The 26,735-nt window shown below is 43.7% G+C and overlaps 1 protein-coding gene across 1 annotated transcript; it reads right to left on the bottom strand.

The window, feature by feature from the left end:
* POM121 (POM121 transmembrane nucleoporin) lies at positions 1 to 25,177 on the bottom strand. Its single transcript, XM_069761386.1, has 13 exons — positions 24,678 to 25,177; positions 21,497 to 21,709; positions 12,283 to 12,447; positions 11,980 to 12,057; positions 11,538 to 11,703; positions 11,328 to 11,419; positions 7,698 to 7,765; positions 7,145 to 7,263; positions 6,962 to 7,064; positions 6,710 to 6,877; positions 4,185 to 5,519; positions 2,760 to 2,858; positions 1 to 981 (listed from the first exon to the last, which is right to left on the bottom strand). The coding sequence occupies exons 1-13, from the start codon at positions 25,136 to 25,138 to the stop codon at positions 884 to 886; spliced, it is 3,165 nt and encodes a 1,054-aa protein (XP_069617487.1). The 5' UTR covers positions 25,139 to 25,177; the 3' UTR covers positions 1 to 883.
* Between the last annotated feature and the right edge of the window lie 1,558 nt (positions 25,178 to 26,735).

Below are 26,735 nucleotides of genomic sequence, written 5' to 3'. Positions count from 1 at the left end.
TTTCTCTATTACAAAGTTGTTTTTTTCAACCCCCTAAATCACCTGTACAAGTGAAAAGAAAAGTGAGGGTTACTCAAACAGTCCAAACGTCCTAAGTCTTTAGGAGTCAGAGCAAATAAATGGAGAACAGAAATGATGATTTATACAATGGCAGGTTACTGCAAGTCCTGGCATGACGAGAGAAATCCTGACAAATTTTGAATTAAAAAAGCAAAAAAAAAAAAAAAAAAAAAAAACCACACGAGTCCCTTGTATACACATGGCAATATGCACAATTCACCAGGGAGCAAGTCCGCCATCGCAGATCACTTGGTCAGTTTCAAGATTGCAAAATGTGTTAAATATTCAGTACGAACATTGCGCATGTCATGGTACATTGGATCCAGGCTTTTGGCACTCCTTCCCTTGCAGAGAATCTCAGCAATAGGTAGAATATCAAGTTACCTAGATCATCAAGTAGAGAAAAAGCAGGCAAAAAATTGGCGGCACTGCAAATAAACTGATCTTAAACGAAGTTCTACAGAATGCTTTTATACAGTGGGGGAAAAAAGAAGAAAAAAAAAAAAGCTTCCAGTCACAGGAGGACCACACCGTCCAGATGAGAACGCGCATAAAGCAAGGTGGCAATGGTCCAACGTGTGCAAGAGCAGTTGAACGGTTTGGCAGTGTCAGTGTGCATGTTATAGTAGCTCCATCAGAAGAATCAGGAGAGGTTAGCAATAGTCTATAGACCTCGCCTGGGGAGAAAGCATTGACTGCCCCCTGGGGTAAGAATTCAGAGTGTCCAGCCTTCTCATTTAAAAAAAAAAAAAAAAAAATCATGCCAAGTGTGAAAATATAGTATATATAGTTTAAAAGAGCCAGAGGATGCAGTGCCACATTTCTACTTCTTCCTGGCATGCTGGCGCCGGGCCATAAGTCGTTGCCGAGTTCCTGAAGATTTAGACGTTACTCCGATTGAGAAACCATGACTTGATTGACCTTAATACACAAATGAGAAAACAGAAAAAAAGTGATTATTAAACAAGCTGTCAAGACCTTAGGTATCCATGATGGATAGCCAAGATACTGCAATGCCTGAACATAAGGAAAAACATAGCAAATCAGAAAAAAATACTACATTTCTCAATGGAGGTGTTTGCTAATATTACTACACCTACTACATGTCAGGATATGATCTTGGAGATGGGAATACCCTTTTAGGTCATTTCTTGGGGAGGGCTTGGGAATGCTCACCAAAATGAAGGAATTGTAAGACTACTGGAACAACAAAATTGGAAAAATTCAGAGGAGGATAAACTTTGTGACATTTAATTTTATTCCAAGGGCCGCTAAAAAAGGGGGAATATGCACCATCACGATTAGAATGAATATGGCCTGCAGAATATGGCCTGCCTGAGGCTTCAGAAGTGACGAAAGACTCCCTTCCACTGGATCCCACAGCCCAGTGGTAGCGAGGAGGACTCGTTACTGGCTGAACACTGTTTTGCTTCAGAAGCAGATTCTGTTTCACTCCCGAAGCAACATGGGCTTGGACGCCTGCTCTGCGGGCCATTGTTTTATTTTATATGTCGAACAAAAAAAAATAAATAAATAAAAAACACCCGTAATAGTAATTTTTTTTTTTTTTTTTTAAATAAAAAAATAACACCCTAACCTTAAAACTTAACATCCAACCCCAAACCCTAGCTAAAAGGCAAAGAAAGAAAAAAAAAAAAATTTAATCCGATTAGGGGAGGGGGAATTACAAATATTGGACTTTAGATTACAGCGATTCAGGGATCAATCGAAAAAAAAAAATCCCTGCAATCTGGGTGTGTGTACTGCACCCAACACTTTGCTCAAGGAACAGGCGGAGGAGCGCTGGTGCATGGCATTACTGGTACAGAGGCACCGTGGGTGGCCTGGGGACATCATTTCTCTCTCCTTACATGATAAGTCAGGAGAAAAAAAAAAAAAAAAAAAAGTGTCTGATTTTAAAAAACATTTCTAACGCGATTGCAGTTATTCAGTGAATATCGGCAATCACGTGACAGAAGACTGGAAAAACCAGCCCTGATCATATTCTCCAGAGTCTCCGCTATCCCAGAAGCCTAAACAATGGAGACTTTCTGATGCTGGGGGACGCTATGGACGTATTTCTCTGATCCGTTAAAAAGTGGCGCCAAGGAGTAATGCCCCATAACGTCTGCTGTTAAAAGGCACACTGGCGGTCGTTAAGGGGTGAAGTGCAGGTTCATCGCAATTTTCTCTTTTTTACAATGCCATGGTGGTACTCCTGTAAAGCCCATGAAGTCGTCATAATAGACAGTCATTTTAGCTTTACACTGTGGTATTGCATTATATAGAACAAGCAGACAATCGCATGTAAAGTCTCACATCAGGGACCCCCTCCCAAAAAGCAAAAAACAAAGACCCACTGCCCTCAGTCACCCTCCCACAGTTTCTACAAAAACCTCCATACAAATTTGGGCAACTACACGGACCTGGATTATCATACTACAAGGTCATTTCTTCCACACACTATGAAGAAGTCCCCCCAAATAAATAGCAGAATTATTTTGTGCAGGCCCTCATGTCCCTCACCCTCCCATAATTCATTACACTTGGAGTTTCTAGTACATTGGTGTCATACAAAAACAACTAGGTTTGCAAAAAAAAAAAAAATCTCTCAAATGACTAGGTCAATAGAACATTTGTTTTTTTTTTCTCATATCTTGCTCATGCCAAATCATAGCCAATCAAACATGCATTTTTACCAAATGAGGTGGGGGCAGGGCTGCCAAACGATGAGGTTGGAGTCCCAAAATTAATGGGTGCAGGGGAGGCATTCTGTCCAAATGGTGCAGCAGGTGTCCCTGTAGGTAAAGAGATCATATGGAATAATTCGAAATAAGAGACATTCAACCCATAAGCCAGTCTGACATTTTGGCTTGCCCAGTCAATAGAGGGGATCCAGTCAGCTGATTTATGCTGCTCAAGGGCAAATATAGATATTTTCAAAGTGGGAACCAGTCTACGTTTTAGGGTAGGTGCACAGGTTTAGGATTTTTCGCGTTTTTTCCCCGCGGAAAAAACACATACATAAGCATCCCATCAGTTTTAATGCATTATGCAATTTCTGTGCACATGCTGCGTTTTTTTTCCCCCGCGAAAAAAAACCAGCAGCATGTTCATTAATTTTGCGAATTTGCTTCTCATTATTGCATTGGGAAGCTCTGGGGGGTGGGGGAAGAAAAAGAAAAAAACACACATGCAAAAACACATGCGGATTTCCTGTAGAAAAATCCGGTTTTGCTCAGTAAAATTATGCACATTTTCCTGAACGTGTGCACATGGCCCAACACAAACTTTCCATGCCTTATAGCAGACCCAGACCATTTTACAACAGCTTTTAAAGATTACAGTAGAGAAACCTGAAGTGCACATGAGCCAGAAGGTCAAGGAGGGAATATAAACCCAAACTATTCTCACTGTTGTAGTATGAAAAAACAGATATTGAACATGGCAGCCTTGGACACAAGATGCAGACTCCATTTGAACGCATGTCATCCTTCCTCTGCTCTGTTAATGGCATGTGATGGCACGTGTGTGCGCTACTTTGCAAAGGTCGTGTACTAGAATTACCTTGTTAAGCTGTCTCCAGGTAAAGTCGAGTGGACTCACCATATCAGGAGGGACTTATTAGAAAGTGATTGCCTTGTGATCATACATTTGTAAAATTGGTTGTTGTAAATTATTTACAGCCATCCCTGCAGATCACTACATCCAGCCAGGTTGGGCACCCCTGAGGCGGTAGAGCCAATGCCACTTGGTGGGCATAATTCAGGCCATCGGCTCAGTTACCCATTAATATTCGGGAGTGCACGGTCCCACAGCAAGAAAGCCAGGCGTAAAGAGCAGTGCGCTCCTGAAGAACACACATGAAAATCCCTTTAAAGGGCTTGTTCACAGAGAAGGAAAAAAAAAAAAAAAAACTCGCAAGGCAGCTCCTCTGAGAATATAGTTTGCCGCTTTAATCTCCTTATTAACTATGGCAATAAAGTGTGGGCTACCCTTACTGCCTTATTGTATCAACAAGCAGCTTTCAATAAATTATTGTAAAAAAAAAAAAAAAAAAAAAAAAAAAAAAAAAGACACTGAAAATCATATTTCACTCAAATACAAGACAATTTTACACTCACCAAAAGACAGCTTGTTTTCTGTTAGTCCAGAGGTCCCATGTGTGCTATTCTGAGCTGCAGAAGAGTTTCCAAAAGTCATAGCTGGCGCAGGCACAGTGCTTGTGGTTGACCCAAAGGACACAGAAGTGTTTGTTTTTTCTCCGAAAGAGAAGGGTTTTGAAGCACCAAACTGGCCTGTTGTGGGGGTACTGTTTGTTTGTGTGCTATTCATTGAGCCAAAAGTCATTGGGTTTGTTGTTGCAGGAGCAGATCCGGTTCCAAATGCAAAAGTTGCATTTGATCCAAATGCTGGTTGGGAATTTGCACCAAATGCTGTCTGAGAGCTGCCCCCAAAAGTGGGCAGAGTACCCGATCCAAATGTAGAGGGAGCTCCAGATGTTCCAAAGTTAGCAAGTGAATTAGGGGCAGGTTTGTCTGCCTGTATCCCACTCCCTGAGCTACTGTTATAAGTGGATGCACCAGAACTAGCAGGATAGGGTGGAGGATTGGAGTTGTGCGCAGCTGAAAATGCAGACGTTGTAGAGCCAAACATGGACGACTGTGGGGGTTGAGAAGTTGGAGCAGTTTGCGTATTCCCAAACACACTCAGGCCAGGTGTTGCTTGCGAGGTAGGCACTTGTCCAAATACAAATGTGGTCTTTGTTTGGGAATCTAAGCTTGTGCTGCTTCCCAAGAATGAATTTGTGGGAGCAGAGGCAGCTGTGCTACTAGAGGTTACAGCCGCCGGAAAGGCTGCACTAAAGCTAGTGGTGGCACTGCTCGACGCCGGTAAAGAAATTGACGGCTTGGTACCGCTGTCCGTGCTTGGAGTTGTACTGGTCACTGTAGCACCAAACCCAGGAAAAGATGGAGGCGCAGTGGATGTAGGATTGGAATTCACTTGGAATGTGAAAGGGGATACAGACGTGATGGCAGGTTGCTGAAGAGACGAGTCCCCAAATATTGGCTTAAATGTATTTGCAGGTAGATTCTGCTGGACACTTTGCTCTCCAAATATTGGTTTAAAAGTATTTGTCGAAGTGACAGAGGGCACAGATGGCCCACTGGAGGAAACAATGGTTGGAGTAGCACCCACATTACTGGGAAATAGTGGCTTAAAGGTAGACTGTGAGTCAGTCACTGTTGGCTGAGTAAGGAGTTGGAGAAGACTACTTTTTGAGTCAGCTTTGTTCTGGACTGCACCATTGGGCTGGGATGCCGAGATGCTGGGCGCCGCTGCAGGTGGTGGGGACACCAGCTTGAGGGAAACATTCTCACCGGAGACATCTTTAGGAGACAAACCCAACGAGACCACCTTCTGATTTGGAAAGTCTGCAGCAACAGTTTGTACAGGCTCTGAAGGACAAAACAAAGGCATTTTAGATGACAGCACATCAGGTCTCAGTTATACACTTGCCAGGGTTTACAAACAGCATTTTAGTTAGCAATGTCACATTGTACGTGTGACCACCACTGATCTTGAGAACAAAAGAAAGTGCTGCAGCAGTGATGTAGTCCTACCTGAAAGCCTAAATACTCCCCGCAGAGCTTCTTGCCTCCCACATGTAATAAGACGAAATGAACGGTCTAAAGGGATACACCAGAGCTGTAGATTCTAGGAGACCGAATTCCCCAGAGTGGTGGAATATTCTAGTGATAGGCCATCACTTTCCACTTAGACGTAATGGGAGAATGCGTGGTTTTGTTCTGCGCTGCTGAATCACTGAAGGTCCGAACGTATTTAATAAATGTGGTTTTTATCCAACGCGTTTCAGAGTTCTAAGACTCCTTCATCAGGAAACAGGCTCTATCCAACGGCCGGTTTCTACTGGACCTGTGGGTCTGCTGCAGCCAATTCCCACAAAGCTTCAATTTAGCTACATCTGGCGAGTACAATTCAATCAGACCCTATTTTTGCGCTATTTCCTCCAACAGTATTCATTTCATCACTTTCCATTCATAATTTAATGATTATTAATGATTAGCAATTGTTACCATCCACCTTTCTTGTCTCCCCTTTTCCCCATAGTTTGTAAGCTTGAGAGCAGGGCCCTCACTCCTCCTGGTATCTGTTTTGAACTGTATTTCTGTTATGCTGTAATGTCTATTGTCTGTACAAGTCCCCTCTATAATTTGTAAAGCGCTGCGGAATATGTTGGCGCTATATAAATAAAAATTATTATTATTATTATTATTATCTACAAATGCAACGACTGTCCCATTTTAGAAAACGAGACTCTGCCAACTAAACATTTTAGGAGAGTCCTTTCAGGCCACGGCTCTTCCACATCATTATGACCATACACTGGATAAACAACCAATGATGTCGAAAAGTTTGGTCTGAGAGGGTTGCCACAAATGTTGCTCCCCGCTCTCCCCAATAAAATGGTTCAATCCCTGCCCATGGACATTTTCCCGTACCAGCTCTATTAAAGTGAATGGTACTGAGCTGCAATACCCCACAGCCTGTGGATAGGGGAGCTTGGATAAAGTGGAGATTAGACCCCATATTGTCAAACATGCTGAGACATTATCAGCTTCCTCACCTTGTGAACCCTCCTTGCTTTGCATTTTTGCTAGGCTCTGTAGTAAGGGGTTACTGCCTGCTGTAGAGGTATGTGATGTCAGAGAGGACGTCGTATTAGATAAAATAAAGAGAGGTGATGCAGTAACCATGGTGGTCACTGGTGGAGTAGAGGTGACAGGGATAAGATCTGTAAAAAAAAAAATAAAAAAAAAATCCGTATGTATTTGGACAAGGTTTTACCAATTTGCCGTCCAGTAACTAAAATGCTCACCAGCAGGTTCTTCCAGTGCCTTGTTAAGCCTCTGTAAAAATGCCTTCTTCTCATAATCCAGATCCTTTGATGTTATATTGTATCCAACAATAGGTGGTGGGGGCTACAGGGAGAAGAACACTTTTTGAACACCTCATGAAGGTGGAAAACGGTCAATGGGTAAGAACAGATACAAGTATTTACCAGCGGGTAAAGATCTCCACGCCCTGAACACACCAACAAAACCTTCTTCCTACGAGGCCCGCCACTTCCATTCTCAGATGAATTAAAGGCAGAAGACTTGGAGGACGAAGTGGTATTAACTAAGGGAGAAGAGGAGAATAATTAGTTGCTATGGGCAGCTGCTACACTTTCCCCTCGCATTGCTTTTGAAAGCACCCAAGCATTTGAGAACAGGAGGCAAAACCAAGCCAGTTATTAAAGCGGACACCATTTCTTATAACGGTGCCATAGGCATGTACGCATGGCCGAGCTTGTAGGTTTACTTCAATGTGGAAAGTGAAAAGCCTCCAACTGCAACATCTATATATCTCAGAAGCAAATGAGGGAAAAAAAAAAAAAAAAAAAAAAAAAAATGTTGGAAGCGAGCAGCACCCCATTCTGGTCAGCTATGAAGCTTACTGGTCTGATGCCACCAAAATACAGTTCAGCAATCTTTCGCAATGGCTAGCATAAACGCAAGGACCAATACACTTCATATTACATTTTACAAAATTTGACAATAGCAGTAACTTACAGTCCTCCGACTGATCCCTACTGCCTGATTTCACTGGGGTAGACAGGCCCGTTTCATGCATGTCATCCCTATAAGAAACAGACATTAAATTACAATTACTACATATAATTTCAGAACGGAGCTAGTGAGAAGACATGTAGCTCAGAATCTTTGATATCAGTAAAAGTTTATAGAAAGATTCTAACTTGCACCATAAGAAAAATATACACCCTAAGCCCCATAGACCTTCCCAGACGTGGAGGAGCTAGGAAATGCACGTGTATGTGTGCGCATCTTAGACATAGGACCTCTTAAGGACAATGAACTACCCTATGCAATTTTCTTTAACCTCCTCATGACCCCAGCTTTTTTAGGTTTTGCGTTTTCGCTTTTTGCTCCAGTCTTCCCTGAGCCATAACTTTTTTTATTTTCCCGTCTATATGGCCATGTGAGGGCTTATTTTTTGTGGGGCAAGTTGTACTTTTTGAACAACATCATTGGTTTTAGCATGTCGTGTACTAGAAAACAGGGGGGGGGGGGGGGATTTCCAAGTGCAGTGAAACTGCAAAAAAAAAAAAAAAAAAAGTGCAATTCCCCCGCTTTTTTGCTAGGTTCACTAAATGCTAAAACTAACCTGCCATTTTGATTCTCCAGGTCATTAAGAGTTCATAGATAAAAGAAAAAAAATAACTTGGACATGTTTGGTGTCTAAATGGTAAAAAAAAAAAAAAATGTAAAAAAATTGCGCAATTTTCCCGATACCCGTAGCGTCTCCATTTTTCATGTTCTGGGGTCGAGTGAGGGCTTATTTTTTGCGCGCTAAGCTGATATTTTTAACCCCTTTACCCCCAAGGGTTGTTTGCACGTTAATGACCGGGCCAATTTTTACAATTCTGACCACTGTCCCTTTATGAGGTTATAACTCTGCAACGCTTTAACAGATCCCGGTGATTCTGTTTTCTCGTGACATATTGTACTTCATGATCGTGGTAAAATTTCTTTGATATTACCCGAGTTTGTGGAAAAAACGGAAATTTGGCAAAAATTTTGAAGATTTTGCAATTTTCCAACTTTGAGTTTTTATGCAATTAAATCACAGAGATATGTCACACAAAATACTTAAGTAACATTTCCCACATCTACTTTACATCAGCACAATTTTGGAACCAAAGTTTTTTTTGTTAGGGAGTTATAAGGGTTAAAAGTTGTCCAGCAATTTCTCATTTTTACAACACTTTTTTTTTTTTTTTTTTTTTTTTTTTTAAGGGACCACATCTCATTTGAAGTCATTTTGAGGGGTCTATATGATAGAAAATGACCAAGTGTGACACCATTCTAAAAACTGCAACCCTCAAGGTGCTCAAAACCACATTCAAGAAGTTTATTAACCCTTCAGGTGTTTCACAGGAATTTTTGGAATGTTTAAATAAAAATGAACATTTAACTTTTTTTTTTTTTTTTTTCCACAAAAAATTTACTTCAGCTCCAATTTGTTTTATTTCACCAAGGGTAACAGGAGAAAATGGACCCCAAAATTTGTTGTCCAATTTGTCCCGAGTACGCCGATACCCCATATGTGGGGGGGTAAACCACTGTTTGGGCGCGTGGGAGAGCTCGGAAGGGAAGGAGCGCCATTTGACTTTTCAATGCAAAATTGACTGGAATTGAGATGGGACGCCATGTTGCGTTTGGAGAGCCCCTGATGTGCCTAAACATTGAAACCCCCCCACAAGTGACACCATATTGGAAACTAGACCCCCCCCAATGAACTTCTCTAGATGTGTTGTGAGAACTTTGAACCCCCAACTGTTTCACAACAGTTTATAACGCAGAGCCGTGAAAATAAAAAAATATATCTTTTTTCCCCCACAAGAATTATTTTTTAACCCCCAGTTTTGTATTTTCCCAAGGGTAACAGGAGAAATTGGACCCCAAAAGATGTTGTCCAATGTGTCCTGAGTACGCCGATACCCCATGTTGGGGTAAACCCGTTTGGGCACACGGGAGAGCTCGGAAGGGAAGGAGCACAGTTTTACTTTTTCAACGCAGAATTGGCTGGAATTGAGATCGGACGCCATGTCACGTTTGGAGAGCCCTGATGTGCCTAAACAGTGGAAACCCCCCAATTATAACTGAAACCCTACTCCAAACACACCCCTAACCCTAATCCCAACGGTAACTCTAACCACACCTCTAACCCTGACACACCCCTAACCCTAATCCCAACCCTATTCCCAACCGTAAATGTAATCCAAACCCTAACTTTGGCCCCAACCCTAGCGCGAAAATGGAAATAAATACATTTTTTTATTTTTCCCTTTAATAAGGGGGGTTTGATTTACTTTTATAGTGGGTTTTTTAGCGGATTTTTATGATTGGCAGCCGTCACACACTAAAAGACGCTTTTTATTGCAAAAAATATTTTTTGCGTTACCACATTTTGAGAGCTAAATTTTTCGATATTTTGGTCCACAGAGTCATGTGAGGTCTTGTTTTTTGCGGAACGTTACATTTTTTGATCGCTTTTTATTCTGATTTTTGTGAGGCAGAATGACCAAAAACCAGCTATCCAATAATTTCTTTTGGGGAGGGCGTTTATACCGTTCCGCGTTTGGTAAAATCGATTACAGCGATACCTCATTTATATCTTTTTTTATGTTTTGGCGCTTTTATACGATAAAAAACTATTTCATAGAAAAAATAATTATTTTTGCATCGCTTTATTCTGAGGACTATAACTTATTTTTTCGCTGATGATGATTTATGGCGGCTCGTTTTTTGCTGGACAAGATGACGTTTTCAGCGGTACCATGGTTATTTATATCAGTCTTTTTGATCGAGTGTTATTCCACTTTGTTAGACGGTATGATAATAAAGAGTTTGTTTTTTTACGGTGTTCACTGAAGGGGTTAACTAGTGGGAGTTTTATAGGACGGGTCGTTACGGACGCAACGATACTAAATGTGTATACTTTTTTTTTTTTTTATTTAAAGGAATTTTATTTGGAACGATTTATTTTTATTAAGGAATTTTTTTTCCCCCACACATGCAAAACTTTTTTTTTTTTTTTACTTTGCCCGGGGAGGGGGGGGGGGGGGGCGATGATTGACGGCTATGAGACGCTTGAGTCAGGGGGAGAAAATATACCTCCCTGACTCAGAGGTATGGCGGGAAATTTATAACACTGAGTATTTCAGCATTCCTGGGGATAATAAACATAAGAGCCATCTTCACCGAATGCAGCCTTAGTACTGCTGAAGGTGGCTTTTACTTTAATAGGCCTGGGGGGGAGGGGTGGTGACAGGTTCCCTTTAAAAGAATTGTTGCTGCTTGCCACATTCACAAACAAAAGTTGCACTGCGTCCCCAAAATTAATTCTCCCTATCTTTTAGCAAACACCCAGAAAGGAAAATGTGAGACATACAAGCAAATCTTGCCTACTTTCATTGGAGTTGTAATGTGAACTGTCACTACACTAGGTTTTCATGGCAAAAGTCAGCAACCGATTCCCTGAGATTCAAAGTTGAAAATATTCAAACTTTGGTCATTTCAGATTTTATACACCATTAATATACGCTTTAAATACTCTCCCACCCACCCCTTTGACAACACATTGCAGCTAAAGCCTTCAGCATAGATTACAGCCATTACCTGGCCTTTTTAGATGACACGTCTGGCGTTTGGCTACGAGATGAGGAAGGGCTTGAAATTACAGATGTATTCTGGCAATTTCTTTTTCTTTTCTAAAGGAGGTAAAACAATTGCATATCAATACAATATTATTGGTCACTGGTATGGGCCTTCTATATATATATAAAAAAAAAAAAAAAGAGCCATATAATATTTCTATCTATACAATACCTGTAGGAGTACTCTGCTAGAACTGTAAGAGCTGGTGATTGCATTATGAGAGGGCACTGTAAATCCATTCATTGTGCAGCTACTCAGTGAGCTATTTGAGGAGGTACGGGAGCGTTTGTTGCTCATCTCATCAAGTGTATTTAGTGCCCTTTTCAGGGTGTCTGACCTGAAGAAACAAGTGTGTAGGTACAGGCAAAAGTTAGAAAAATGACCATGTATATTCAGAGCCAGAAAAATAAAAAATAAATATCAATAAAGCTGTTGAAGCAGTAAATGCCAATGTGTACTTCTTGGAATAACTCCCACAACAAGGCACACTTGTTTAGAATTGCACAGTTTACGTTTTTAAAATGGTCCATGTAAAACCAGGTAAGACTGAACAGCTACACAGTCAATGAGAAAATAAACACCAACATGGGCTAATGAAACTGACATTACTCACTTGCAAACACAAGCCAAGGAACCATTTACCACCGGTGATTCAGCTGAAGACTCCCCATTTTCACTGGTAACCTGCCTCCTAGCGGAAGATGGGGGAAGAAAAGTTACTGTTACTGTCAGATACAGATTACGTGCAGCACAGCTAACTAAGCTCTGGACTAATCAGTACAGCTCCACTAAAACTAATACGCTGTAGTTCTTCATTAGTACTTCTCTACTGGAGTCTCCCACATTGTCTAGCTTACAAGGTCAAGGCAAAGTTGAGGTTAAGCCTCCTGCCATAGTCAGCATTCTGAATTCTTACCGTCTTTTGTTCTCCATCTCTCCACTTCCATTGTATTCTTCATCTTTGTTCATTCTCTTTCTGCGCTCTCGGATGGCATTGAGCACAGTCTCCTTTGCACAAGGGTCTGGAGGTGGACATGTAACCGATGGGGAGGTCGAGCTTGTAGATAACAGACTGTTCAACCTTTGAAGGGAAGAAAAAAAATAAATATAATTAAATTCTTTACTATCCAAGAAGTGTTACAACAGACAGCACAGACTAGATCTGAATAGAATATAATGGAAGCCAATATCTTGTATTTATTCCTCCACTAACGAAGCAGTACAGAGATCTTAGGTTTCCTGATGTTAATTCCGAAAAGAGGGAAGAATAGGAAGCATTTAAAGAAACCAGGATGGATGAACACAGAACTTAAACATGCTAAAAAGGAAGAAAACTTTATCAAATGCAAAGATGGAGGCATATCTAAAGAGGAAAATATAATGTTGTCTGCAGAAAATGCAGAGCACAAATCAGATTTTCCAAAGCGGACAATGAATTAAGGCTTGCAAGAGACGTCAAAAGCAATAAAAAGAGGATTTGGGGGATATGTCAAAAGTAAAAAAGAAAAGTCAAAGATGCTATAGGATTTTTACAGGATGGAAATGATGAAGTGGTATTTTTCATCTGGTTTCTCTCAGAAAGGAAACGTAACCAACTGATTTTCACTGTCCTATTAAAAGAGTAGAAAAATCCAAGATATCTATAAACAGAAAGATAGTGAGGAAACACTAAGCTAACAAACAAATTCAAGTCTCCAGGTCCAGATGAATTATATGCCAGAGTACTGAAAGATAGCACAAGAAATTTTTGAACCACTCTCCATAATCTTTGAAAATTCTTGGAGAAAAGGAGAAGTCCCAGAAGACTGGAGAAGAGCAAATGTTTCTATCTTCAAAAAAGGGGGGAAGAAGGTGGACCCAGGGGAACTATAGGCCGGTGAGTCTGACGTCTATATCAGGAAAGATCTTTGAACAAATTATTAAACATGTATGCAAGTACCTGGATAAGAATGAAGTGATTAAACACTCAGCATGGGTTTGAAACTAATAAGTCATGTCAGACTAACTTAATTTCCTTCTATGGCAATCACTGACTGGGTGGATCAGGGAAATGCTGTAGATATACAGGGGTTGGACCAAATAATGGAAACATCAACAAAAATTAGTTTAATATGGTGTAGGTCCACCTTTTGCGGCGATTACAGCCTCAAATCTCCGAGGTATGGATTCATACAAGATGTGAATTGTTTCCAAAGGAATTTTAGCTCATTCTGCACTTAAAACACCCTCCAGTTTTGAGCGACAATGGCGGCGGCAATCGACATCTAACTTGAATCTCTAAAATCGACCATAAATTCTCAATAATGTTGAGGTCTAGGGATTGTGGGGGCCAGATGAGATGCTCAACTTCATTAGAATGTTCCTCGTGCCATGCTTTAACGATTCTAGCTGTATGAATTGGTGCATTATCATCCTGAAAGATGGCATTCCCCTCTGGGAACAGTGCTTGAACCATTGGATGCACTTGGTCATCCAAAATGCCTAAATAATCTCGGCTGTTAATTCTTCCATGAAGGGATATCATTGGCACGGCGGATCTCCACGAAATAGCACCCCAGATCATCAAAGAACCTCCGCCATGTTTTACAGTTGGGAGAAGGCAGTCTGGATGGAATGCTTCTTTCGGCTGTCTCCAAACGTACACTTGGCAGGAGGTCGGAAATAGGGTAAACGATGATTAGTCTGAGAATATCACGTTTCCACTGCTCGAGGGACCAATTCTGGAGGTTTCTACACCACTCTAAACACTTGGAAACATTTGTAATTGAGAGCAGCGGTTTTCTAATTGCAGCTCTTCTGTGGAATCCTAATTTGTGCAGCTCCCGACGAACAGTTTTCTTGGAAACTGGGTTCTTTAGGTGTTCATTGAGCTCAGCAGTGATTTTCGGAGCCGTTGTCTTGCGATCTCTCACAATTTGCTTTAGAGTCCGACGGTCTCTCTCACTCAACTTCAACTTTCCATCGGACCTGTGCTTTGCTGCGGACGTTTTTCCTTCTCTTTCAAACGCAGTCATTACTTTGGAGACAGTACCTCTTGACACACCAAGCATTCGGGCACTTTGTTACACTAGCGCCTGCCATACGAGCACCAACAATTTGGCCTCTTTGAAAATCCGAGAGGTCTGCCATTGGTATCAGGTTCTCATCAATGTTCTTACAATTCAGCAAAACAGTTAATTTACATACACATCACAACACAAATCAACTACAAAACATTAGCATATGTCACGGTTTGCATGTTTATAACATGTTCAAAGATTATGATGCCAAAATGTTAGGCGTTTCCATTATTTGGTCCAACCCCTGTAGAATATCTTGACTTCAGCAAAGCATTTGACAAAGTATCTCACACCATCCTTATTGAAAAAAATGATTAAGTATGGAATGGACAAGGCAACTGTTTGGTAGATTCATAACTGGCTTAGTGATCGGACCCAAAGAGTGGTCGTAAATGGCTGCACATCCAGTTGGAAGAATGTCTCAAGTGGGGTACCACAGGGTTCTGTCCTGAGCACTGTGTTAAACATATTTATCAATGATTTAGATGAAGGAATTGAGGGTAAACTGATTACCGTACATTTGCTGATGACACAAAGCTAGGAGGGACAGCTAATAAGAAGAGAGGATTCAAAAAAATATATAAATAAACTGGAGCAGTGGGCAGCAACTAACAATGATTTTTAACAGGGAAAAATGCAAAGTACTACATCTGGGCAATAAAAATGAAAAAAGCATAACCAGAATGGGAGGAATAGGACTAAGCAACAGCACATGTGAAAAAGACTTGGGTATACTAATAGATCAGAAACTGAACATGAGTCAACAGTGTGATACAGCAGCAAAAAAAGGCAAATGCAATTCTGGGATGTATTAACAGAAGCATACAGTCTAGATCACGTGAAAGAAACCTTTTTTTGGCTGTTGTAACATTGAAATAAAATGCAACAAGAGGCGATGAAAACATTGTATCTACCTCAAAATGATATCCATAAAGGAAAAAAAAAAAAAATTGGCTCAGGGCACAAAAAAATAAGACATTAAACAACCCGATGTCTCGAAAACTGAAAGTGTTAGGGTATGTTTCCACTGTCTGGAATCCCTGCGTTTTTGACGCAGCAGATACCCCGCTCCGTCCAAAGCGCCACCCCCTGTTGTACGCACAGTGATTCTGGATGTGTTCATTGAACACATGAGGAATCACCACATCGTATTCATAGGCTTATTTATCTTGCGGAGACTGAGCGTCTCCACAAGATAAGTGGACATGCTGCGGTGTGAAAAGACATGCGACATGTCCAGTTACGCAGGCCGCCAGATGCGGCCGTGCGCACATAGTGGAGACAGGATTTCATAAAATCCCCTCCACTATACTTTAACATCTGGTTGTTGCAGATTGGACGTGTCCAATCCACAGCAAATCCTGAAGGTTTCCTGAATGTGGAAACATACCCTTATAGGTCTCTGAAGATTATTATTATTATTATTATTATTATTATTATTATTATTATTATTATTACGCCATTTATTCCATGGCGCTTTACATGTGAGGAGGGGTATACATAATAAAAACAAGTACAATAATCTTAAACAATACAAGTCATAACTGGTACAGGAGGAATGAGGACCCTGCCCGCGAAGGCTCACAATCTACAAGGGATGGGTGAGGATACAGTAGGTGAGGGTAGAGATGGTCATGCAGCGGTTTGGTTGATCGGTGGTTACTTATAAGTAACATTTCCCACATGCCTACTTTACATCAGCACAATTTTGGAACCAAAATTTTTTTTTTGTTCGAGAGTTATAAGGGTTAAAAGTTGACCAGCAATTTCTCATTTTTACTTTAGTTTTTTTTTTTTTTTTATAGGGAGCACATCACATTGGAAGTCATTTTGTGGGGTCTATATGATAGGAAATACCCAAAAGTGACACCATTCTAAAAACTGTACATCTCAAGGTGCTCAAAATCACATTCAAGAAGTTTATTAACCATTCAGGCGCTTCACAGGAATTTTTGGAATGTTTAAAAAAAGAAAAAAAAAAATGAACATTTAACTTTTTTTCACAAAAAAAATTACTTCAGATCCAATTTGTTTTATTTTACCAAGGGTAACAGAAATTGGACCCCAAAAGTTGTTTTCCGATACCCCATATGTGGGGGTAAACCACTGATGGGGCGCATGGCAGAGCTCAGAAGGGAAGGAGCGCTATTTGAATTCCAGCCAATTCTGCACTGAAAAGTCAGATAGGATGCCATGGTCCGTTTGGAGAGTCCCTGATGTGCCTAAACAGTGGAAACCCCCACAAGTGACACCATTTTGGCAATTAGACCCCCTAAGGAACTTATCTAGATGTGTGGTGAGCACTTTGAACCCCCAAGTGCTTCACAGAAGTTTATAATGTAGAGCCGTAAAAATAAAAATTCATATTTTTTTCACAAAAAATGATCTTTTCATCCCCAATTTTTTGTTTTCCCAAGGGTAACAGGAGAAATTGGACCCCAAAAGTTGTTGTCCAATTTGTCCCGAGTACGGTGATACCCCATATGTGGGGGCAAACCTCTGTTTGGGTGCACGGCAGAGCTCGGAAGGGAAGGAGGACAGTTTTACTTTTTCAACACAGAATTGGCTGGAATTGAGATCGGACGTCATGTTGCGTTTGGAGAGCCCCTGATGTGCCTAAACAGTGGAAACCCCCAATTCTAACTCTAACCTCACCACACCCCTGACCCCAACCACATTCCTAACCATAACCACACCCCTAACCCAACCGTAAACGTAATCCTAGCCCCAGCCCTAACTTTAGCCCCAGCCCTAATGGGAAAATGGAAAAATACTTTTAATTTTATTATTTTTCCCTGGGGTGGGTTGATTTACTATTTATAGAGGGTTTTCGTTTGGCAGCCGTCACACAGACTTTATTTCAAAAAAGTTTTGGCGTCACATTTTGAGAGCTATAATTTTTCCATATTTTGCTCCAGTCATGTGAGGTCTTGTTTTTTGCGGGACGAGTTGACGTTTTCATTTGTACCATTTTCGGGCATGTGACATTTTTTGATCGCTTTTTATTTTGATTTTTGTTAGGCAGAATGAACAAAAACCAGCAATTTGTGAATTTCTTTTGGGGGGGGCATTTACACTGTCCCAAGTTTGGTAAAATTGATAAAGCAGCTTTATTCTTCGGGTCAGTACGATTACAGCGATACCTCATTTATATCTTATGTTTTTGGCGCTTTTATACAATAAAAACTATTTTATATAAAAAATTATTTTTGCATCGCTTTATTCTGAGGGATATAACTTTATTTTTTGTTGATGACGCTGTGTTGTGGCTCGTTTTTTGCATGAAAAGATGACGTTTTCAGCGGTACTATTTCTATTTACATCTTTTTCATCGTGTTATTCCATTTTTTGTTAGGCGGTATGAAGAAGCGTTTTTTGCCTCTTTTAGTGTTCACTGAAGGGGTTAACTAGTGGGAGTTTTATAGGTCGGGTCGTTATGGATGCGGTGATACTAAATGTGTACTTTTATTTTTTTTACTATTTACATAAAGAAGTGTATTTATTGGAACAATATTTTTGTTCTTTATTTGGGAATTTTTACAAAAATATTTTTGCAGTGTATAATTTTTCTTTTTTACATTGTCCCAGGGCGGGACATCTATAATATAACGCTGGGAGCGTCACTCTGTCCGAAGCCTCTATAGACTGCGCAAGCGCCGGCGCAGTCTGGGCCTCACAGAGCGACGCTCCCGGGAGATCGCGGTATGCGTAAGCACTGAACGCATACCGCGATCTCCACCGGAGAGTCAGGGACCGCCAGGAGGGAGGGTAAGTATACTCACCTTTCCCGGTTCCAGCGCTGCTTGCGGCTCCGTCTCCCGGCTCCTCTGCTCCCGAGGGCGCGGACTGCGCAGGCGCCGATTCCTGCTGCCGGAATCGGCGCCTGCGCAGTCCGCGCTTTCCGGCGCCATTTTCTTGAAGACACACTCCGGCTCCACTGCAGGTGTGTCTTCAAGAAAATGGCGCCGGAAAGCGCGGACTGCGCAGGCGCCGATTCCTGCTGCCGGAATCGGCGCCTGCGCAGTCCCCGCTTTCCGGCGCCATTTTCTTGAAGACATACCTGCAGTGGAGCCGGACGATAGGTGAGTATGGTATTTTTTTTTTTTTTTTTTTTATATGGCAGCAGCATTCGGGGGCATACACACTGGAGCGGGGGGCATATAATACAATGGTGGCGCAGGATGGGAGCAGCACATGACAGAACGGGCGCAGGATGGCAGCAGCACATGACAGAACGGGCGCAGGATGGCCGCAGCACATGACAGAACGGGCGCAGGATGGGAGCAGCACATGACAGAACGGGCGCAGGATGGGAGCAGCACATGACAGAACGGGCGCAGGATGGGAGCAGCACATGACAGGATGGGAGCAGCAAATGACAGAATGGAGGCGCAGGATGGGAGCAGCACATGACAGAACGGGGGCGCAGGATGGGAGCAGCACATGACAGGATGGGGGCGCAGGATGGAGCAGCACATACCAGGATGGAGACCATATACCAATATAAATGCTCGCCACCCGGGCGTAGAACGGGTTCAATAGCTAGTCACTATATATTGTCAGATTGCTGATCTGACACTTTGCACAGCATTGGGTCAGATCAGCAATCTGACAGGCAGTACAGGAGGCTTGCTGGCAGGCACTGACAAACCACCTCCCTGCAGGACCCCTGTGGCCATCTTGGATGTGGGGGCCAGCAGGGAGAACAGAGGAGACCCTTGTAACAACGCGATCACATTGCGTTGTTCTGAGGGTCTCAGGGAAGCATGCAGGGAGCCCCCTCCCTGCACGATGCAATCTTGTTTGATCATGGTTATGGGGGTTAAAGTGCCGGGAGCGGTGCGTGACCGCTCCTAGCACATAGCACGTCCAATGGTAGAAAGAGGTTAAGACCCCATAGCATTTTTTTTTTTTTAAAGTAAGATGGCGACAAGCAGTGTATTTTTTTTTTTTTTTTTTAACCACTTCTAACAAAAAACTATACATGTTTAGTATCTGCATAATCGTACTGTCCAGGACAATATAGCCAGGTCAGTTTTTATCTTCTAGTGAACATAGTAAATAAAAAACACCCCCCTAAAATTGTGAAATTGCACTTTTTTTTAACCCCTTTCCAACATCGGGCTTAATAGTACGCCGATGTCGGACTCTCACCTTTCCGGGCACAGCAGCTGATATATACAGCTAACATGTGCCTGCAATAGCTGCGGGTGGACTCACGATACACCCACTGTTAACTAGTTAAATGTTGCTGTCAATTTCTGACAGCAGCACTTAACTCGCGCTTACCGGAAGTGCATCATAAATCCCGCCCATTAGTGACCCCGTCACATGATCATGGATCACAGATGGGTTGGTATGACAACCAGAGGTCTGAAGCAGACCTCTATGGTTGTTATTGCTGAATTGCTATGAGCGCTGCCCCGTGGTCGGTGCTCATAGCAACTAAGCTACACAGGCGATCTGATCATCACCTGTGAGTAGCAGATGCGATCGAAGTACTGCAGCTTCTCGTCTCCCATAGAGACTATTGCAGCATGCAAAAAGTAATCAAAATATTTAAAAAAACATAAAAAAAAATTAAGTATTAGGGTAAGTTCACACACGGTGTTTTTGCTGCAGCAAAACCTGATCTTGGCAGGAAAGAAGCGGTGTCAAAAACGCAGGTTTAGGTGAGTTTTTTGTTGCGCATTTGGTGCGTTTTTTTCTCTTTGTCCTGGTTAATGTCTGAATTTTCAGCAGCAAAAATGCAGCAAATAATGATACCTGTGTTTTTGCTGCGTTTTCTCAACGCAATGGGTGAAAAACAACAAAAACGCTGAAAGTAGTGACATGTTCAAAAAAAAAAAAAAAAACGCAGCAAAGCACAAAATACTGATCACACAAAAAAATACAATGCGTGTGAATGAGAGTTCTGAAATCTCATAGGCTTTGCTGGTACTGTAAAAGGCAGCTGAAAATTAGCATTAAAAAGCTGCAAAAACGCCCTGTGTGAACTTACCCTAAAAGTTCAAATCACCCCTTTTACCCCATTCAAAAAAAAAAAAAATCAAGTATGCATATTTGGAATAGCCGCATTGAGAATCACCCGATCAATATAAAAGAATGAACCCGATCGATAAACAGAGCAACAAGCAAAAAACATTTAAAACAGTCAGAATTATGTTTTTTCATCTGCCATTACATTACAATAAAATGCAATAACTGGTGATGAAAACTTTGTATCTACACCAAAATGTTATCAATAAAAACATCAGCTTGGCGGGCAAAAAAAATAAGCCTTCACCCAGGCCAAGATCACGAAAAATGGAGATGCAACATCTTGGAAAATGACGCCTTTTATTATTAACCAAATTTTGTATTTTTTTTTAACCACTTAAATTAAAAAAAAAAAAAAAAAAAAAAAAAGAACCTAGACACGTTTGGCGTCTCGGATTCTCCAGGTCATTGCGAGTTCATAGTTGCAGAACCGTTTCAGCATTTAGTGAACATGGAGAAAACAAAACTCAACTGGAATTGCACTTTTGTTGCAATCTCACCGCAATTGGAATTTGTACACGATATGTTGATACAAATGGGGTCGTTCAAAAGTACAACTTGTCCTGCAAAAAAAGCAAGCCCTCACATTGCCATATTGACCAAAAATTTTAAAGACCGTTATGGCTCTTGGAAGAAGGGTGGGGGAGCAAAAAAAAAAAAAAAAAAAAAAAAAGAAAAAAAACAAGAATACCTCTGGTCGTGAAGGGCTTAAATTTCAACGCACCGATTTTTCTTTTCAGTGAATCACATTATAAAATGAATAATCTAGTTTAAAACCTACAACTCATTCCACAAATTGCAAAGCTCTCATATGGTTAGATGGACATAAAAAAAATAATAATAATAATAATTATGACTCTTGGAAGAAAAAGAGGATTAAAAGAGTCAGTCGCAAGGTTTAGGCAGAGCAGCTTCACTGCAACTAAGCCACACAAACTTGCTGTAGCAATGGCCTAAACCCACCTGACTCCATATAACACCTTCAGCGCCCCCCCAACCTTTGAAAAACTCCTAAAACAGCAGATCACTTACACTGGCGATCGAGCAATATTCGCATCAGGACGGGCAATTTTCACTGTCCCAGGACTGCGCATCTGAGAATGTTTAGGAGACAGCAGAGGTTTTCTTGGAAAGCCATCTATATACACAGAAGGAAGAGATCCCGGCATACTGAACTGGGGCTGGTGGGTAGGGTACCGCCTGCGTGGGCTCATGAACGGCCGGTTCATTACAATAGGAGTCTCCCTAGAGTTGGAGAAAAAAAAAAACAGCTTTAATAGACATCCATATTATATACAGACGTAAGGAATTTACAGGACAGCAGTAGAATATAAACCAGTCAGATCATTCATTGATGTGGATGTCAGATTAATCGTTCTCCACAGAGGAGAGGACACATGTTCTATGGCTGTGGGGTGAACACCGGTACTCAGACGGACTTGTATAGAAAGAGTGAATATTCACCTCCTGCAGCAGCACCGTCCCAAAAACCTCACTACTGGGTCAGGGATCGTGTCCTGTGACCAAAGTCGCATCTAATCAATATTCCATCAGAACGGAAATACGCTGACAAAATACTACAAACTGCAGCTACGGACTATGAAGCCGAAGTCACATCAGCCCTGTACGGTACATTGCTTTCTTATTTAAAGAGACCCCTTTTAGGCCGGTTTCACACGTCAGTGTCTCCGGTACCTGAGGTGACAGTTTCCTCACGTACCGGAGCCACGGACACACGTAGACACATAAATATCAATGCATCTGTGCAGATGTCATTGATTTTTTGCAGACAGTGTCTCCATGTGCCAAACACGGAGACATGTCAGTGTTCGTGGGAGCGCACATATTACACGGACCCGTTAAAGTCAATGGGTCCGTGTAAAACGCGTACCGGTGTGCAGTCTGTGTGCCGTGCAGGAGACAGCGCTACATTAAGCGCTGTCCGCCCCACTGGTGCTGAAGCCCCATTCATATCTTCCCTGCAGCAGCGTTTGCTGTAGAGAAGATATGAATAATAGTGTTTAAAATAAAGATCTATGTGCCCCCCCTCCCCCCCCCCCGCTGTTCTGAAAATACTCACCGGGCTCGCTCCCTCGCCGGCGCTGCTTCCTGTCCTGGCCGCACCTTCTCCTGTTTGCGGTCACGTGGGGCCGCTCATTTACAGTAATGAATATGCGGCTCCACCTCCCATAGGGGTGGAGCCGCATATTCATTACTGTAATCGGCGGCCCCACGTGACCGCATACAGGAGAAGATGCGGCCAGAACAGGAAGCAGCGACCGCCAACGAGGGAGGCGGGTGAGTATTTTAAGATATTATTCATATCTTCTCTGCAGCAAACGCTGCTGCAGGGAAGATATGAATCGCGGCTTCAGCACCAGATGCTGGTATGTGTGGTACCCAGCACGGTGCGTGTGGTACCCAGTGGGCACACGTGTCCACACTGATGTGCCACAGAAACATAGGGCCACACGGACACGGATAATTCCGGTACCGATTTTTTTCGGTACCGGAATTATCTGGACGTGTGAAACCGGCCTTAAATAAAGGTTTTCTCTAAAAAGTCAGAGCTTTACAAGTAACACATCTGCCTGACATGGAGGCAAACGGCATGTAGCTCAGCATGAATCAATTATCAGAATCCATTCAACACGGCAGGTGTATGACCCCAGAGCTCAGGACCCCCATTCCCACAGAATGATCCCAGAGCTCAGGACCCCCATTCCCACAGAATGACCCCAGAGCTCAGGACCCCCATTCCCGCAGAATGACCCCAGAGCTCAGGACCCCCATTCCCGCAGAATGACCCCAGAGCTCAGGACCCCCATTCCCGCAGAATGACCCCAGAGCTCAGGACCCCCATTCCCACAGAATGACCCCAGAGCTCAGGACCCCCATTCCCACAGAATGACCCCAGAGCTCAGGACCCCCATTCCCACAGAATGACCCCAGAGCTCAGGACCCCCATTCCCACAGAATGACCCCAGAGCTCAGGACCCCCATTCCCACAGAATGACCCCAGAGCTCAGGACCCCCATTCCCGCAGAATGACCCCAGAGCTCAGGACCCCCATTCCCACAGAATGACCCCAGAGCTCAGGACCCCCATTCCCACAGAATGACCCCAGAGCTCAGGACCCCCATTCCCACAGAATGACCCCAGAGCTCAGGACCCCCATTCCCGCAGAATGACCCCAGAGCTCAGGACCCCCATTCCCACAGAATGACCCCAGAGCTCAGGACCCCCATTCCCACAGAATGACCCCAGAGCTCAGGACCCCCATTCCCACAGAATGACCCCAGAGCTCAGGACCCCCATTCCCACAGAATGACCCCAGAGCTCAGGACCCCCATTCCCACAGAATGACCCCAGAGCTCAGGACCCCCATTCCCACAGAATGACCCCAGAGCTCAGGACCCCCATTCCCGCAGAATGACCCCAGAGCTCAGGACCCCCATTCCCACAGAATGACCCCAGAGCTCAGGACCCCCATTCCCACAGAATGACCCCAGAGCTCAGGACCCCCATTCCCGCAGAATGACCCCAGAGCTCAGGACCCCCATTCCCGCAGAATGACCCCAGAGCTCAGGACCCCCATTCCCACAGAATGACCCCAGAGCTCAGGACCCCCATTCCCGCAGAATGACCCCAGAGCTCAGGACCCCCATTCCCGCAGAATGACCCCAGAGCTCAGGACCCCCATTCCCGCAGAATGACCCCAGAGCTCAGGACCCCCATTCCCACAGAATGACCCCAGAGCTCAGGACCCCCATTCCCGCAGAATGACCCCAGAGCTCAGGACCCCCATTCCCACAGAATGACCCCAGAGCTCAGGACCCCCATTCCCGCAGAATGACCCCAGAGCTCAGGACCCCCATTCCCACAGAATGACCCCAGAGCTCAGGACCCCCATTCCCACAGAATGACCCCAGAGCTCAGGACCCCCATTCCCACAGAATGACCCCAGAGCTCAGGACCCCCATTCCCGCAGAATGACCCCAGAGCTCAGGACCCCCATTCCCGCAGATTGACCCCAGAGCTCAGGACCCCCATTCCCGCAGATTGACCCCAGAGCTCAGGACCCCCATTACTGACCACAGGGTCCCCAGAGGGCACACAGTGGGGGCTTCCAGTAGCAGCACAGCAGGCAGCCGCCACACACGGGTGGCCCACGGTAGAGACACGTCCCGGGCGCCCAGACACCAGCACCCACCTGAACGACAGGCGCCGGGCAGGGGTCGGCACCGCGGGGTTGGGTCTTGCGAGCCGCTCTCTCAGGTCCCGGGCCCCGCGCCCCACAGCCCGGGCTGGCGGCTCCGGCTTCCCCAGGTAGCTGCCCATCAGCAGCAGTAACGAGGCAGGAGTCCACCGGAGCGCCGCTCTCCTGAGCTGCACAGGCCGCTGCCTCCCCGCGGCCGCACGTGGTGCCCACACAGGAAGTCTCCCCCAGCGGCCGCCCGCGCAGCTATAAGCCCAGCCGGCGAGCACACACAGCAGCAGCAGCAGCAGCAGCAGCAGGGCGCTGAGCCCGGGCCAGCAGTACACGAACAGCAGGAGGAGCAGGGCGGCGGGCAGGAGCAAGGCTACCGGCTGCAACTCGCGATTCAAACCGTCCCGAATCAACCGCCTCAGCCGGTCCCTGACCCCTCCTACCCGCCCTCCGGACGGACACATGATCGGCCGTGCGCCCCGCCAGGCCTTAAATACCCAGCGTGCACCACGCGCATGCAGGACCCCGTCCGTCACATCCCGTGTAGCCAGGCAACACACACTCCCCCCACCCACCGCTGCTTTGAAATGCAAGACAGCTACAGTTTATTTTCCTGTGGGAGGAGCTTATAAACAGATACGTCATTTCCTGCAGCTGTCTATTGGATAAAAAAAAGTTTCGACTCCGCCTCTAAATGGTATTTGGCGGCAGAAGAGGCTGACGTAGAAATTGTGGACTCCGCCAATGGAGAGTAAGTTTGGGATCACGTGGCCTTGAAGTGCTACTTTTAAATAGCGTTCCACTTCCTACACAGAGTAGTATCGTGAGTGACGTGCTGTCTGAGCGGGCACAGGTGCCGGTGGGCGGGAGAAACAGGCTCAGGTCAGCGTGCTCAAAGGGGCGGTCCAAGTGTCTCTTAAAGGGGTCATCCACGATTTTGATAGTGATAATCGACCCGATAGGTCATCATTATCACTGTAGTGGAAATACCCTTTTAAATTTCCTGAAAAAAAAAACCAATTAATACTCTTCTGCCTATTAAGGGAATGTGTCATCCAAAAATGTTTTCAACAATTCAAAAAGTGTAAAGTATTAATATTTTAAGTTAAAAAAAAAAACTTTTAAAAATAAAAAAGGTAAAAAATTATATATATATATATAAAAGCATTGATATTTTCCACTCTTGAACACTAGGGGGAGCAGCTGCTGAAATTAGCCATGAAAATCTAGTGGAGCGCTAACTCACTTTACCACTGCTGTAAATGTGGGCAGGGTCTGCTTATGTGTCTGACGTCACTGCTCCCCTCTCCTGGGTGTTTGTGAAAGGGAGGATGACATTAAGGCTATGTGCACACGTTCAGGATTTCTCGCAGAAAATTACTGAGAAAAACCGGACATTTTCTGCAAGAAATCCACAAGAAAACCGCATGCGTTTGACGCGGTTTTGATGCGTTATTGCTGCGTTTTTTTCCGGACACTTCCCAATGCATTTTGTAGTGGGAAATCCACAAAAAAAACGCATCATGTGCACAAAACATGCGGAATTCATTCTAAATGATGGGATACTTATTGTATGCGTTTTTTTGCGGTTTTATAGCGTTTTTATCGGGAAAAAACGCAACGTGTGCACACAGCCTTACTAAGATCACAGGGCGGACATTATGTTGGTGACTGCAAAGTGATACCAAGATGTGGACAGTGGCAGCGCCAATTCTGCTAGTTGATGCTGCTCGCTGTATCACAAAAGATGGGATTGGATACAGGGCTCAGCGGAGCGTATCACAGGGAATGGTATTAGATACACGGCTTATCAGACTATCACGCATCATAGGATTAGATACTCGGCTCAGCAGGCTGTATCACACATGATGGGATTAGATACATGGCTCAGCAGACTGTATCATACATGATGGGATTAGATAAATGGCTCAGCAGACTGTATCACACATGATGGGATTAGATGCATGGCTCAGCAGGCTGTATCACACATGATGGGATTAGATACAAGGCTCAGCAGACTAGCACACATGATGGGATTAGGTACATGGCTCAGCAGACTAT

The sequence above is a fragment of the Ranitomeya imitator genome, chromosome 3 (assembly GCF_032444005.1).
Source record: "Ranitomeya imitator isolate aRanImi1 chromosome 3, aRanImi1.pri, whole genome shotgun sequence".
In the NCBI taxonomy this organism is placed as follows: Eukaryota; Metazoa; Chordata; class Amphibia; order Anura; family Dendrobatidae; genus Ranitomeya; species Ranitomeya imitator.
Note: the sequence above shows the minus strand (reverse complement) of the source record. Positions and strands in the feature narration are given on the sequence as shown.

Bases quoted from the DNA above. Each gene is read 5' to 3' on its own strand.
- POM121 (XM_069761386.1), bottom strand. From the start codon at position 25,138: ATGTGTCCGTCCGGAGGGCGGGTAGGAGGGGTCAGGGACCGGCTGAGG. The intron at 12,448-21,496 runs GTAAGTGATCTG...TTCCCTTCAAAG, and splicing joins AATATTGCTCGATCGCCAGT to GTTGAACAGTCTGTTATCTA. The intron at 5,520-6,709 runs GTGAGGAAGCTG...TTTGTCCTTCAG, and splicing joins AAGCAAGGAGGGTTCACAAG to AGCCTGTACAAACTGTTGCT.